The 15131-nt window shown below is 39.3% G+C and overlaps 1 protein-coding gene across 5 annotated transcripts in view; it reads left to right on the forward strand.

Annotated features, from left to right (window-relative positions):
* LOC132825811 (astrotactin-2-like) overlaps positions 1 to 15131 on the forward strand; it is a 1607744-nt gene that overhangs the window by 502701 nt on the left and 1089912 nt on the right. For 3 of the 5 annotated variants that reach the window (XM_060841306.1, XM_060841303.1, XM_060841301.1), the window contains one exon: positions 11134 to 11286. The exons of 1 other annotated variant lie outside the window; for it this stretch is intronic. In XM_060841306.1, coding sequence (XP_060697289.1) covers positions 11134 to 11286 — 153 coding nt within the window. The remainder of the gene's footprint in view (positions 1 to 11133; positions 11287 to 15131) is intronic. One more of the 5 variants, XM_060841304.1, reaches the window with a different exon arrangement.

Here is a 15131-nt window from a genome sequence, read left to right on the forward strand (position 1 = left end):
ATCCTTCCAAACCCTTCCTATTCATGTACCTATCCAAATGCCTCTTAAATCTTGCAATTGTATCAGTGTCCATCACTTCCTCTGGCAGCTCATTCCATACACGTACTACTCTATGTGTGAAAATGTTGGTCTGTTTGCTGTAAGTTGCAGCTTTTAACAAACAAATCATAGAGTTTAACTACCAAGCAGACACCCTGTGCTTCTGCAAGCACATGAAAGTACCAGGAGCAGCAGGACCTGACAAGTCAAGTGAACCATGGGAGAAGAATGGCTGAACTGCCTTCTCAGTCTTGCCCTCTGCCCATGGCACCCATGTTTGTTTCGTGTCTCTCTGTATGTATGCTTACTGGGGGAAGTTTTGGAAGGGGATTAAAGTTTCATTTTGTGAAGTTATATGTCAATGGTTCATAATTTTCATCTGTAGGTAGACTCTAATTATTTGTGATAAATAATAACTCTCAGTAAGTCCAGAAGCCTCTTTGCATATTGTGTCAAGCCGGGTCGAGAAAGAGAGGTAAATTGGCAAGTTTTGCGCACTTCGGAAAAGCCTTGCACTTCTGTGGTTCCTCTGGGAATAGTGGGACTTGATTTCCAATGTGCTACCCCAGTGACTGAAGTGGGAGTAGTTGCTTCTATATTTGCCATTCTAATGTTCCATGGGAAGGTGCTCACTGAGTAGCTTTAGTTATTGAAGATTTTCAGTCACTCTGAGAAATGTAAGCAAAGTTAAATAAATGTGAAAAATGCACTGAGTGTCAAATCTGATGTTTAGAATGCAGTTCATTTTGCCAGAAGACCCTGCAGTGCTTTTCATTGAAGAACAAGGGAATTCTCATGGTCAAGATCAATATTTATCTCTCAACCAACATAACTAAAGCAGATGAGAGGTCATTTATTGTTGCTGTTTATGTGACCTATCAGTGTCAATACTCACTGCTGTTATATTCTACATGACACAATGAACAACTTGTGAAGTTACTAATTGACTGAATTATTCATCCTGGATCTTTGGGATTTTCATGCTAGGGTGGCCAGATTTTCTGAGCATTGGGCCGAATGACCTCGGAACAAATGCAGTAGCGGCTGTAGCTGAGGCGGGCTGGCAGAGGGTCTGCTTCTGTGTGTCAGAATTGTGTTGATGCTTTATTTCAAATCAATAACACGTCAAAAGTCCTAAACTCCAAACCATCACATCCTCTCAGCCTTCCCACCCACTCTCCAGCTCTCTGCATACCAACCTATGATAACCTCTACACTCCCATCCCCCCTCTATTTCCACTGACATTCTCCATGCCAAGCTTACCCACCATGGCTCTTCATAGGCATTACGTCAACCTATGACTTGAATGTGAAGTTGTTTACAGTCATAATACATAATTCTCTTTGTGTGTTGCAAATGTAATTGTTCTGTAACACAACGATAGTCAAAATATAAGAATAAGAATTGGAGGTGGAGTAGAAGCTACCCCTCGTCTCTGTGTGCCAACGATACTGTGGTACTAGCAAGACAAGGGAAACACACAACAGAGGCCACTCGCTCCTTTGATCACTGTGCCCATTCAAACACTATCACAAGCAGATTGTTACATAATACTCTGAGACACCTGTCAATCAATGTTTAAAAATGAACTCTTTGAAAACATCACACAGTAATGCTGAAACGGTTAATATTTAATTATTAGCAACTGATAGATGACCTTTCCTTTTGTGTTCTTTTGTTCAGTCTTTCAATATACAATGCAAGCATAGAAGTATAGCAAGTAGGAGCTGGAGTAGGCCATTCAGCCCTTTGCGTCTACTCTAATATTCATAATGATCATTGCAGGTCATCCAACTCTGCCCTGGTCTTCTCATACCCTTTGATCCCTTCAACTCTGAGAATTATATCTAACTCCTCTTGGAAACATTCAATGTTTGGGTCTCAGCCACTGTCTGTGGCAAAGAATTCCATGAGCTTGTGAATGTCTGGGTGACAAAATTCCTCTCGCCTCAGTCCCAAATGGCCTACACAATATGCTCCAGCTGTGCCCCCACTAGTTCAGGAGTCCCTGGTCATCAAGAACATCCTTCCAGCCTTACTCTGTCAAATACTGTTCAGATTTGGTGGTTTCAATGAAATCCTGCTCATTCTTCAAAAGTCCAGTAGATACAGTCCTAACTAATCCAGACTCTCTTCATAAACCAGTTCTGCCATTCCACAAATCTGTCTGGTAAACCTTTGTTACACTCTCTCCATAGTTAGAACATCCTTCCTCGTATAAATGTCAAATGTATTCAAGAAAATTTTCTTTATCAGTACATGTACCTACTAGAGAAGGAGAAAACTTAACCTACTGTTGGAAAATAAGACAGGGTGTCAGTGGGAGAGCACTTAGTACCAGTGATCATAATTCTAGAGCAGCTATGGAAAAGGACAGGCCTTGTATGAAAGTTAAAGTTTTTAATTGGAGTAAGGCAAGTTTTGATGGTATGAAACAGGAACTTTCAAGAGTTAATTGGAATAGACTAATTCACTGGTAAAGAGATGACTGGCAACTAAGAGGATTTCAGAAGTGTTCAGAGGCATTATGATCCTGTTAGAGTGAAGGGTAAGACTGGTAAAAACAGGGAACAATGGATGGACAAAGATATTGAGGTTATGGTTAAAAATAAGAAAGCGACCTATATTAGTTTTAGACAACTGGTATAAAGTGAATCTCTTGAAGACCAAAAGTGGTATAAGGCAATCTTAAGAGGGAAATCAGGGAGGCAAAAAGGAGGTATGGGATAGTATTGTCAGAGAAGGTTAAGGATAATCCAGTGGGTGGGTAAGTTCTTGGAGGAGATTCTGAGAGAAAGGATTTACATGCTTTTGGAGGGGCAAGGAGTCATTCGGGGTAGTCAGTCTGGCTTTGTGCATGGAAAATTGTGTCTTTAACCTTGCTTGAATTTTTTGAGGATGTAGCAAAAAGGTTGGTTAGGGCAGAGTAGTAGACTTTGTTATGTGGACTTTAGTATTGCCTTTGACAAGATTCTGCTTGGTAGACTAACTAGTAAAGTTAGATCACATGGGATTCAGGGTGAGCTTGCCAACTAGGTACAAAATTGGCTTGACAGTAGGAGACATAGGGTGGTGGTGTAAGGTTGCATTTCAGACTGGAGGCCTGTGACCAGTGGTTTTCCACAGGGAATGGTTTGGGGTCCATTTTTGTTTCTCATTTATCATAAATGATATGGATGAGAATTCAGGAGGCATGGTTCATAAGTTTGTAAATGGCACCAACATTGGTGGAATGGCCAACACTGAAGATGATTATTTAACATTACGAAGAGATCTTGATCAATTGGACCAATGGGATGAGGAGTGGCAAATGGAGTTTAATTTGGATAAAAGAGGGATACTGCATTTTAGTAAACCAAACAAGGGCAAGACTTACACAGTTAATGGTAGGGCCTTGAGTAGGGGTTCAGGTACATTGTTCTTTAAAAGTTGCATCACAGGCAGACAGAGTGGTGACGAAGGTGTTTAGCACGCTTGCCTTCATTATTCAGTCATTGAATATAAGAGTTGGGGGCATCACGTTGAGGTTGTACAGGACATCGGTGAGGCCATTTTTGGTGTACTGTGTACAGTTCTGGTCACCCTGTTATAGGTAGGATATTATTAAATTAGAGAGGGTTCAGAAAAGATTTACCAGGATGTTGCTGGGAATGCTGGGTTTGTGTTATAAGGTGATGCTGAATAGACTGGGACTATTTTCACTGGAGTAAAGGAGGTTGAGTAGTGACCTCATAGAGGTTTATAAAATCATGAGGGGCAGAAATAAGGTGAACAGTAAAGATCCTTTCCCTAGCGTGGGGGAGTCCCTGGCGCTGTGAGGCAGCAGTGCTAACCACTGAGCCACTGTGCCACCTCTAAGATAGTCACCATAGTTGCAGAGGACCATAGGGTCTCTCATTACAGAGAGACAACAGGCTGTAGATTAATCTGAGGGTCATCATATCCCAGGTGTGAAACGAGGTTGAGAAGATGGAACCTTCATGGTGATCTCATCCAATATGGGAATTGAACCCTTGTAATTGGTGCCAGTTTACCATCCAATGAACAGAGCTAACCGATCCCCCTTTGTCAAGCATGGTTAAGTCTTTTATTATTAAGTCCTTTATAATGACCCCGGCATTCTCCCCATTATCAATGTCAAGCTAACCGGGATATAGTTCCCTGCTCTCTCTCAGCATCCTGTTTCAAATATTGGGGATACAAGAGCCAGCGAATACTGCATGTACATTGACCAAGAAAGTTAAGCCTTAGAATAAGATGTATTTTGCTTTTTCAAATAACATCTGGTTGGAGACATAGAACATTACAACTTGATTGTGTAGGTGTCTGAGAAATCTTCAGTAATTGTGACATTGATGATTTTGATACAAATCACAGCTGAATGTAGGTGCTTTGGCTTTGTGAAGAGTAAAAGCATGCATTGATTGAATCTGCAATGGCAAGGCAGATTCAACATGAATGCATGGGGAGATGACTTCACAGTCCTTTGCAGACTCAGTTTAAAAAGTGGAATATTTTCAAATCAGTCATTATGAAACTATAGTCTAAATGGTTATGCATTGTTGGTTCGTATATATTGCATTTTGCTTCAAAATCATAACTTGGTGAACTTATTTGTTGTTCATGGTGTGGTCTATTTATAGCATAGAGCATTTCTGAATGAATTTCCCAAAAATGAATTTTAAGGAACATTTTGTGCCTTCTCAGTCCAAGAAGATTGATTGACAGTGCAGCATGCTGTCACTTGGTATTATAGCATATAACAGGAAGTTTATTTTAATACATTTTGATTTGGTGCATTGTATTTTTGAGGAACTGTGTGTTTTAGCATAAAATTAAATGACTTCCACAGTTGTCAATGCTCAAAATGATTTTTAAATCAAAGATCAGTTACAGAAACGTAATGATTTATGGGTGGAATTTGAGGTGATGAGAAGGGAAATCATTGGATGGGTTGGCTCTGGACAGAAACTTGTCCTGGGCTCACCACCTTACCAATTAAGTGCTGGGCAAGTTTGTCCACTGGGGACATTCTCAACATGGCAACAATTAAGGTGCTTGAGTAGTGGACTTAATGACAACTTGCTGGCCTGAACTAACTATTGCCCTGCTTTGTTGCCCTTCTTGTGGGTGAGCAAAGTGGCTGTCTTCTACTGATGAAATTGAAGGCACATTTTATTTTTGAGGGGGTTTGGGGATGCAGCGTTGGTGGCAGCAAGGAGTAGGCTGTTAAAAGGAGGTCCTTACCCATGCCCCGATCAGCCTTCAAACTCCCTCTGCTCATGACCCCCACATCCAATTGTTAATTTGAGCGTGTAACTAACTGGAGGAGAAAGCTCCACAAATCTCCCCAACCTCGGTTGAGGAGGTGGAGCCCAGCACATCCCTGCAATGAGCAAAAGTGAGGACTGCAGATGCTGGAGATCAGAGTCTAGATTAGAGTAGTGCTGGAAAAGCACAGCAGGCCAGGCAGCATCTGAGTGCAATGGTCAAGGGTGAACTGTTTGAAATCATCTTCTCCCAGAAATGCCAACTTCTGAAGCACCAAGCCAATTCAGTTCATTGTAAATGACATCAAAAAGACAGTGGACACGGCATCTGACAGTAAGATGGATGAGCCGTGCTCCAGAACTAGCCGTGATATGAGCCAAGCTGTTTCAATACAGCCCCAACTCTGGTCATGTGGGAAAATCACCCAATCATGTCTTATCCACAAACATAGGACACTTGGCTCCAGATCCCCCTTCCTCCTCCAATTTTCCCCTAACTCTCCACCAACCTATATCTCACCTCCAGGATATCACCAGTTCCTCAATTGCTTCAATTGCTTCAGACAGTAGCTTATTCCCCACCATAAAGTTTGAAAGCTGTGATGTTCACTGATGGTTGCTCAGTATTCGTTTTCAGTTGAGACCCTCAGACACTGCATCAGGCTAAGTTTCTTTCAAAACATAAGAAAGAACTTGCATTTATCATGTGCCTTTCATGACCTCAGCATACTCCTGAGGATGTTCTAAAGTACTTTCTGACAAATCAAGTATTTCTAAGTGGCCTCCCAGATTAGCTTGCAACTGCACAACAATTTCAGATTGACTATGGTTGACTGTAATAGCTTAAATTGATTCTTTCTTTTCAGTGTTATTTTAGTCGACTGGACAGCTCAGTTACTTATCACCTCAACCATCACCTCAAATAAGTTTATAACACTTATGTTTTCAGTTTTGATTATAACTCATGTAGTTCACAGTGAGATTGACCTATTTTCTTTCTTATAACAAAAAATTCGATTATGGATAAAGATTCTGTTGGACTATCCAAATGATGTGACTTAACCAAAATCCTCGACAAGCCCTAAAATAAGCTGATTGATATATCGATTTTTCTAAAAGGAGCATGAGGAGCCTGATAGCAATCTCTGGATTTGTCCCTCACGTTTAGGAATGTAATTAAATTAGTACCAGGTATTTGTCAATTGCATTTGGGTCTGGGTGAACAATTTCTTTTGCATTCGGACAAGACTAACTAATAAGGCATTGAATATAGCTGACAACCAGCCAGGGTGGCTAACTTCTTCTGCTCACATCAACTAAACACTGTGTTAACCTGATTACGGAGAGCAGTGTAATTTTTGCAGAGGTACATGCATGGTTATAGCCTGCTCGAGAGCACAGCGTTTTTGGTCTGTTAGGAATATGCACTCTCAGGGCTGACTGTGTCCCTAAACAAAATGCACATGTTGCACATTTTATTGCTCCTGTGATTAACCCACTTTTATTGTTAAAAGGGAAGGATCTACAATGTAGAGACTTTGCTCTTTATTCTGAACACAGGCCTTTGTTCATTTGTTGTTTTTGAGGACTCATGGGATTAGATCTATCAACTGTGGATTGAGAGTCTTCTCTCTAATGAAGTGAAGGAAGCAAATCATGCCTTGGATGAAGTAGGCTGATGCCTCTTTGCAATCCAGGTCACATTCTCTTTGACTTCTCTCTGCGAATTGATATTTTCATGTGCTGCAGGAATTGTGTCTGCTTTTTGAATGAATGACATACTCAGTATACAACTGGTGTTAAGTTGGAATAAAGAAGAAACGCTTTTCATTTTCTTTGTTAAAGGGTCTTTATTTACCCTATTATTTTCTCTGGGGAGATCTAATGCAATATGGCTGAAATCCTGACAGAATCTATTCTAGAAAGCAATTAACCAAAGTTGCATGATCTACACTTACTAATTTCACAATCTTGAGCAGTTATGTTGACTGATCCTGAACGATATAGTCTAAACAACAAATGAAAGAATATTCATTCCTCTACGGTTTATATCTCCAAACTTTGCTTACTATTCTTAACACTGTTTATGCAAGCTATTACCTTGAGAATTAATTGTTATTTTTCTCTGCATTGACTTTCAAATTGAACAGGATGTTACATTTTCTCCTCATGATATCTTTTTTGGTTGTGACTGTTCTTTTTGTAACATGAAAGCATGACTTTGTACAGTTCCACCATCAGGTGAAGCTTTTGAACAATACAGATTTGTTTAGTGGTTGATTGTCCACCCAACTTAATTGTCATTTCATGTCTGCAGTATGTTTACTCCCAAGAGGATGATTAGTCAAGCAGACACCCAGCATCAAAGTGTTTGGCAGATCTAATCTGGACTAACCATGAGGAAATGTTGCCCAATAACCTTAAATAATCTCTGGTATTCTTGAGTTTAGGGAATGATTAAGGTTTTGAATCAAAAAAAGTACAGCATAAAAAGACATCATATAAAGGGCCATGTAACAAAATCAGTTCTACTTTTTACACCTCACCACCCTCCTTTGTCTCCCCTCAAATAAATCGTCTGCAAGTTTGAAACAACTTAAATCTTCAATCGTTTCTTCTGGCACCAACTAAATTTTGACATAGTCATCTGGAATTCACTTTGATTGTTTTTCCTCAGAATTTCAGCTCTTCTCCAAGAGATAAGATCTGTGGGAATCTTCACATTGGCTAAGTTCAACTTTCTGTCGCAAGGCTTCTTCTAACTTCAAGCTCAAACAAACATTCCAGAATTTTTCCATCCCGTGAATTCCAAAATGATCTTGACCCCTTGCCCATACTCCACACGGTGAATGATAAAGTTAAATTTTCTCTGTTTAAGGTTCATAACTGACTAGCATTTATCTCCTGTTGGTCCTCTGATTCAGTGAGCTGCAGTGAACCCAAGAGCAAAATTGCACTTTCTTCTGAGAGAAGCAGCAGGTAGATTAAACAAAAGGAACTTCTAACTCCCACAAGATAATCCCAAGACACCACGACACATTTGGGACATTCAAAACAGAAATAATGTAACCTATTTATTTGTTTTATCTTCAACACAGATCTTTTTGGCTTCATCAAAAAGTCCAATGTTGGCCAAATTCTTTCTATTTAGCTTTGATTTGGAATAATTTCAAGATTATTTGATTTACACTTACTTCAGAGTTATGAATCAATTTCTTAATCAAATGTTTCCATTTATCTGAAATTTTACATTAATTCCTAAAACCACATGAACTATTCTGAAACATGAGTTTTGAGCTAATTACTCGCATTTTGATGTTTTTAAACAATTTCACCAAAATTCCTCTTCCTGTTTCTTCCTCCAAAACATTATTTCTCAAGTGTATCAATATAACTATCATTTTCTGGAACTATTTAAAATTAATTTCTTCTGCAGACTCTTCTAAAGATTTGAAAATAGGTTGTCTAGATTGAACACAATATCTTAGATCGGGTTGAACTTAAATTTTTATGTAAGATTACCAAGCCTCTCCAACTTTTGAATCCTATCTCTTGGATATCTGTGCACAGACAACCCCACCTTACACTATCTTGAAGATATTTTCATTTGGCATATGTTTTCTTCAAGAGAAAGAGAGGACTGTTTCCTTCAGTCTTCCAAACGAAACGTATCTCCTCATATGTTTCAATGTTGAATTTAATCTGCCATGAGTTCATTCTTTCAGCCAATCTGGTGCCATCCTCTAAAAATAATAACTTCCTCATTGTTGACAAGCTTTACAAGTTTGGCATCAGGAAATTATGAAATGTACATCCTGCCATTCCCGAGCCCCACTCTTCAACCACCTCAAATATTTAGCATAGATCAAGTAACAGTCCTGGTGCTGAACCTTGGGACAAATCTACTGTCATTCTGGATGACAGCTTTTTACTGGAACTACATGCTTCTTTATCTCACACTCCGGGAAGTTATGCTGCAGCTGTGTTGGGTATTGGTGAGGCCACACTTGGAGTACTATGTACAGTTTTGGTTTCCTTCCTTGAGAAGGGATGTACTAGCATTGCAGAGGGTTTAGAGGAGGTTCACTGGGGTGACTCCAGAATTGAGAAGGTAGCTTTATGAGGAGAGATTGAGTAGGTTGGGACTGTACTCACTGGAATTTAGAAGAATGAGGGGGGACCTTATAGAAACATATAAAATTATGAAGAGATAGGTCAGATGGAAACAGGGAGAATGTTTCCACTGGCGAGTAATACTAGACATAGAGGGGATAGCCTCAAAATAAGGAGGAGCAGATTTAGGACTGAATTAAGGAGGAAATTCTTCCCCCAAATGGTTGTGAACTGTGGAATTCCCTGCCCAGTTGAGTCTACTTCATTGAAAGCTTTTAAAACAAAGATAGCTATTTGAACAGTAATGGAATTAAGGGTTATGGTGAGCAGGTGGGTAAGTAGACTGGGTCCATGAAAAGATCAGCAATGATCTTTTTGAAGGGCGAAGCAGGCTTGCTGGGCCAGATGACCTACTCCTGCTCCTATTTCTTCTGTTCTTACTTCTGTAAACAAGCCTAAAGTATGGTACTTTATTAAATGTATTTTGGAATTTAACATGCACACAATAATTACACACCCTTAACTACTCTGTTATTTCATTGAAATAGTAAACAGCAGTTTTCCAAGTTTCCCATCCATGGCTGTTGATTTTCTCCTGGCTTATTGAATCTCTCAGTGGTATTAAATTGGTTGGTCTGTAACTGCCAAGTTTATTCTGCCACGAATAATGTCTGATATTTGCAATTCACCAGTCCTTTAGGACCAGCCTTATATCTGAGGAAGATTGGGAGATTTAGGAGTCCTGATGAAGGGCTCTGGCCCGAAACATCGAATTTCCTGTTCCTTGGATGCTGCCTGACCTGCTGTGCTTTAACCAGCAGCACATTTTCAGCTCTGATCTCCAGCATCTGCAGACCTCACTTTTTACTGGGAGATTTAGGAGTCAGAATGCATGAAAAGCACAACGTGCGAGTGCTTCAATACGTAACATTCTGTTGGGTGTTCAGTCTGCAGTTATGTGTACAGGAGAAGTCCTAGCTCACTGACTAAACCATCCTGATTTATACTGGTCTGAGTGGAAGCCAAATGAAACTGTGAGCAAATCATGAGGTGATCTATCATAAGTGTAATTCCTAACCATCTCTTTTTATTCCTTCAATATTAAATGGAGTACTTGGCCCTCAGAACTTTTAACATTGGCTTGTTTTCCTGCCTCCAACAGACATCTTTAGCAGATCTTGATAATATCTAGAATGGATGTGTCTGCTGCTGCTGCTTAGAAAAGAGGGGATGAGAGAGGGATAAGGTCGATGAAGTTAGATCTTTTCAGTGGTTTATTTGTATGCATATGCATTAGATAAGTAACCAGTGATCAATTGCCCTCTATTTGCCACAGAACCATAATAGTAATGATTCAAAATGAAATTTGAATCCTTTCAGATTTTAGGTTTAGCTAAACCACAGTAGAATCACCTAGCATATGCTATTTTTGTCAAATGCAACAACTCCTTGCCTACTAGTAGTAATGCGAAGATACTACAAAGTAGATTACTGATTTATGACTGGCTATCCAACAGCTCAGACACTGGAGTTATTTTTGTTTCTTTGTTTTAAAAAACACTTCAGTCTTGTTTATTTATTAAGTCAAGAGGCTTTTAATTTTATAAAAAATGTAAGTATAGTTTTGTCCTTACTCGGTTTGATTGTCAACTGATAGAACTTGCAGATGTAACATTTTCACATTTTAATGATAAAATTGACGCATTGTAGCCGCTGATGTGACTCAAGATACAGTGCAGTCATTGATGCAGAAGTTCAAGGAGAGTTTTCGAACAAACACGCCAATTGAGATCTCGCACCTCCAGCAGGCACCACGCAGCACATCCACGGGACGAAAGAAGGGAAGAAGGAATAAAAGTAGAGGTAGGACACACAACTGCCTTGTTTAGTCTATTTCTAAATATCCTTTTGAAGGGAAGAGGTGCTCCTAGGGTTGGTGGTGGAACTGGTGGTCCTGGTGGTGGCAGAATGCATGCGCTGACAACCAAACCATCCAGGTTGATTTTAAATTCAGTACTATAGATTCTAGAACCTCTCTTGATTTAGAGTCTCTCTTTCTCCCCCGCAGCATCTTTCTTTAGCACATCTCTGCTGCACACTCTCAGCACATGGGTTACAAACTGAGAGTTTAAATGTGGGGGTGTTGTGGAGGGGAAACCTTCTGAGGCTTTGCAGCAGTGTTGTGGTGGTCTAGTCTTTCATGCTGCTTTCTCCTATGCTGAACATCTTACTTAGAACAAGCAGTGCCTTTCTGTAGTAAATACGCTCAAGTTGATTTTTGCAGAGCAGAGCCTGATAAACTGACACTTCTCATAGATTTGAAGCTCAATCTACTTCTTGGAGCAATGTGTTAACTGACAGGAATGCATAGAATTTGGGCAGAATACCTAAGTTATATATGCCCACCTTGACCTGCATGGATATGAGAGAGGATGAACTTAACACACAGGTAAGAAAACCACAAGTATGTGGTATAATAGAGCAGTTAATTTGCAGTTGTTGGGCTATTGTGTTACAGGTTGACCTTCATAAAACGGTTGCCAAATCTGACTATCTTGGTGTGAGCTCAATTATATGCGCCATTGATTGGTTTCCATTGAGATTTATAGCATGTTTTCTCATGTGTACAAATATATCCATCTCTTAATAAAGCTGAAGAAAGTGAACCAAGGAAGTGACCTCAAACGTGAAGCAATCACACTTTTGCAAACTCAAAATTGAGAAGAAACAATTAATCAAAACTGCATTATACCTTCAGTTCTGTTTAGAATATATTCCTTATTTATGCCAAGCTATGGAACCTGCTAGGATTCATTTTGTATCATGTAGGTAGTACTACTGGACGAAGACAAATTTTATTGATACCTAAGTAAACACAAGGTAAGGTTAAGGAAACTGGAAATGTATGCACTAGAGAAAATATAACTTAAAGCAGATATGTTGACTTTATAACTTAAATTATTAAACATGAACAAGTTATTTTTCACAGTCTCAAGTCTGTAAGTAATTGAAGGAATCTCAAGCTCAGAAGTGAGAGAGGAAAAATCATTTTGCTTTATTAACTTCACTCACAAACTTGTGAAAGTGTGGAATAGAGAGTTAAATTGAATAACATTGGAAAATGCAAGATGAACATGGCTAGCTTTTAGACAGAAATAAGTTAATAGTGTAAATAGTAAAGAATAGCATTTTTTGAACTTCAGGTACATCCAGATGATCTATTGGCTTTGGTGCTCAGTGTCCCGGTACATAGAAGAAAGCGAAGACTGCAGATGCTGGAGGTCAGAGACAAAACATGAGGCACTGGAAAAGCACAACAGGTCAAGCAGTATCCAAGAAGCAGGAGAGTTGACACTTCAGGCATAAGGTCTTGATTAAAAATATGGTGGGGGTGGGGTGGGGGGAGCTGAGGGATGAATAGGAGGAGGGCTAAGGTCAGCGGTAAGGTAGTTGGGAAGGTGATAGGTGGATGCAGGTGATAGGTTTGGAGCAGAGGGTGGAGTGGAAAGGTGGGAAGAAAGATGGACAGGTAGGACAATTCATGAGGGTAGTGTCGAGTTGGAGGGTTGGATGTGGGATGAGATGGGAGGATTTGAGATGAGGAAACTGGTGAAATCGACATTGATGCCATGTGGTTTGAAGGTCCCAAGGCAGAAGATGAGACGTTCGTCCTCCAGTCGTCCAGTGACGGGGAATTGGAAATGGAGGAGGCCCAGGACTCGCATGTCATTGTTGGAATGGGCGGGGGAGTTTAATCATTGAGTCTGTTAGCATCACAATTTAATGCATGCTTAAACTGAAGAAGGAGGTCTTACTGTCAAAAATACTATTTAACATATAGCTATGCATAAAAGTATGAAGTTTATCATTCGGACCTTGACGGAACCTATTTGCCTAAGATCTTAAATAGTAAATAAACGTTCACTTGTGCATTTTCAATTTAAAATTTTGCCTGCCAGAGTGGAAGCAAAGAAATCATGCATGTTTTGTCCTTGATTGGTTTCCCTTAGTGAGAATAGACCCTGAGAATCTCAAAATGCAAGGGTAGTATACTTTCTAAAAGACAAATGCTGAAAAACTAATCTCTTACTTCAAATAAGACGTCTGGTTCACTGTCTTTTGATTATTCCTGCACTTTCATTTGTGATTTGAATGATTCCAAAGATTCTGATGAAGATATTGTGAGGTAAATATGATGGAGAGCTTGAAGTATGGGTCATAGCTAACTGCATCAGTTAAACCATCAATTTTGGATAACAAAATATCAAATATTGCTGCAAACAAAGCATTCAGAAGCAATGTGAAGATAAATTGGATATGCATTTATTCATAGGAGATGGTGAGAATGATCATCAAACACAGTTGAGTCTGTTCCCTATTGTTCTCAATTTTCAGAACGTATCAATTTGAGAAGTACTTGTATAAATCAATAGGCAAGCTGGAATGAATTTCACTGTATTCTATTTTTATTTTTATTTTATGGCTACGTGCACTTTGAAATCTACTGCAAACCCATTTCAATGATAAAGGATTACAGTATGGACTGGAATCATATATTGATTTACTTACCACATGTAGACTGTTTTTGTTCAGGAAGATATACAAAAAGTAGTCTCACAACTATGTCTAACCATAGTGTGATTGAGTGTTGAGAGATGTGGTTTTGGTAAGAATACCTTAAAAAGCATCCTGTACATCCACCTGACATTTCCAAGCCTACAGGTCATGCAGAATAAAATGGATTATTCTTCCATAGACCAAAGCTACAGCTTGCATATTGGTCCCAGCATTCCCTCCTTTAGTATTCCTCTTTGAGGAACGTTAGAGCATTACAAAGACACTTGAAGTTTATTTTTAAATGATGACATCAAAGAATTTCAGCTGCACTAGAGCCATACATTTTGCAGCTTGGATCTTTTTTGCCTGCCATGCTACATAAACCGAGAAACCTCTATTCTGGTCAACGAAACAATACAAATGTTGATGTCTGTAAACATAATACAAATACAAAACACAAATGATGGAAAATAACCTAGGAAAAGTACTGAGGTACCATTTCCTGAGAACTTATTCTATTTCAGAGGGAGAACATGCAACCTTACACTGTAATAAATTTGAAAAAAAAGGTGATCCAGTTGAAATAAAAAAAGGTCTTAAGGGTTTTAAATGTTGGGAGAATGTTTCCCCTGCCTGGGGAATCCAGAACTAAGGGTCACAGTTTTGGACCAAGGGGTCAAACATATAGACTCAGAGGAGGTTAATAGGTTTGAAAACATTTAGAATTCTCTACCCTCAAGTCCTGCAGGTATGGTTGGGTATCTTTAAGATGGAGATTAGTAGACTTTTGGATAATCAGGAAATAAAGATTATGGGAAATTGTATAAGAAGGTGGATTGTATAAAAGCTCAGCCATGATGTTATTGAGTGTTATTGAGCAAACTCAAAGTATAGAATCCCCTTCTCTGGTTCATATTTCTTATGTTCTTCAAATTGTTTGTCATAACAATCATTTACCCATTTACAAAGTTGAGAACTCCAGAATCATTTCTGACCGGTAAGAAGACCTTGATGGAGGAAAGGCAATTCCTTATGTGGCTTTTTGGTACACAAAGGCACAGCCGATTGACAGAAACTAGGATGTGTCGAGTGAAGATCGCCATGAAATAAAATCCATCCCTCTACAAGATGTCCTGTGCTCCCCAACCACT

This window comes from Hemiscyllium ocellatum, chromosome 21 (genome assembly GCF_020745735.1).
Source record: "Hemiscyllium ocellatum isolate sHemOce1 chromosome 21, sHemOce1.pat.X.cur, whole genome shotgun sequence".
Lineage (NCBI taxonomy): Eukaryota > Metazoa > Chordata > Chondrichthyes > Orectolobiformes > Hemiscylliidae > Hemiscyllium > Hemiscyllium ocellatum.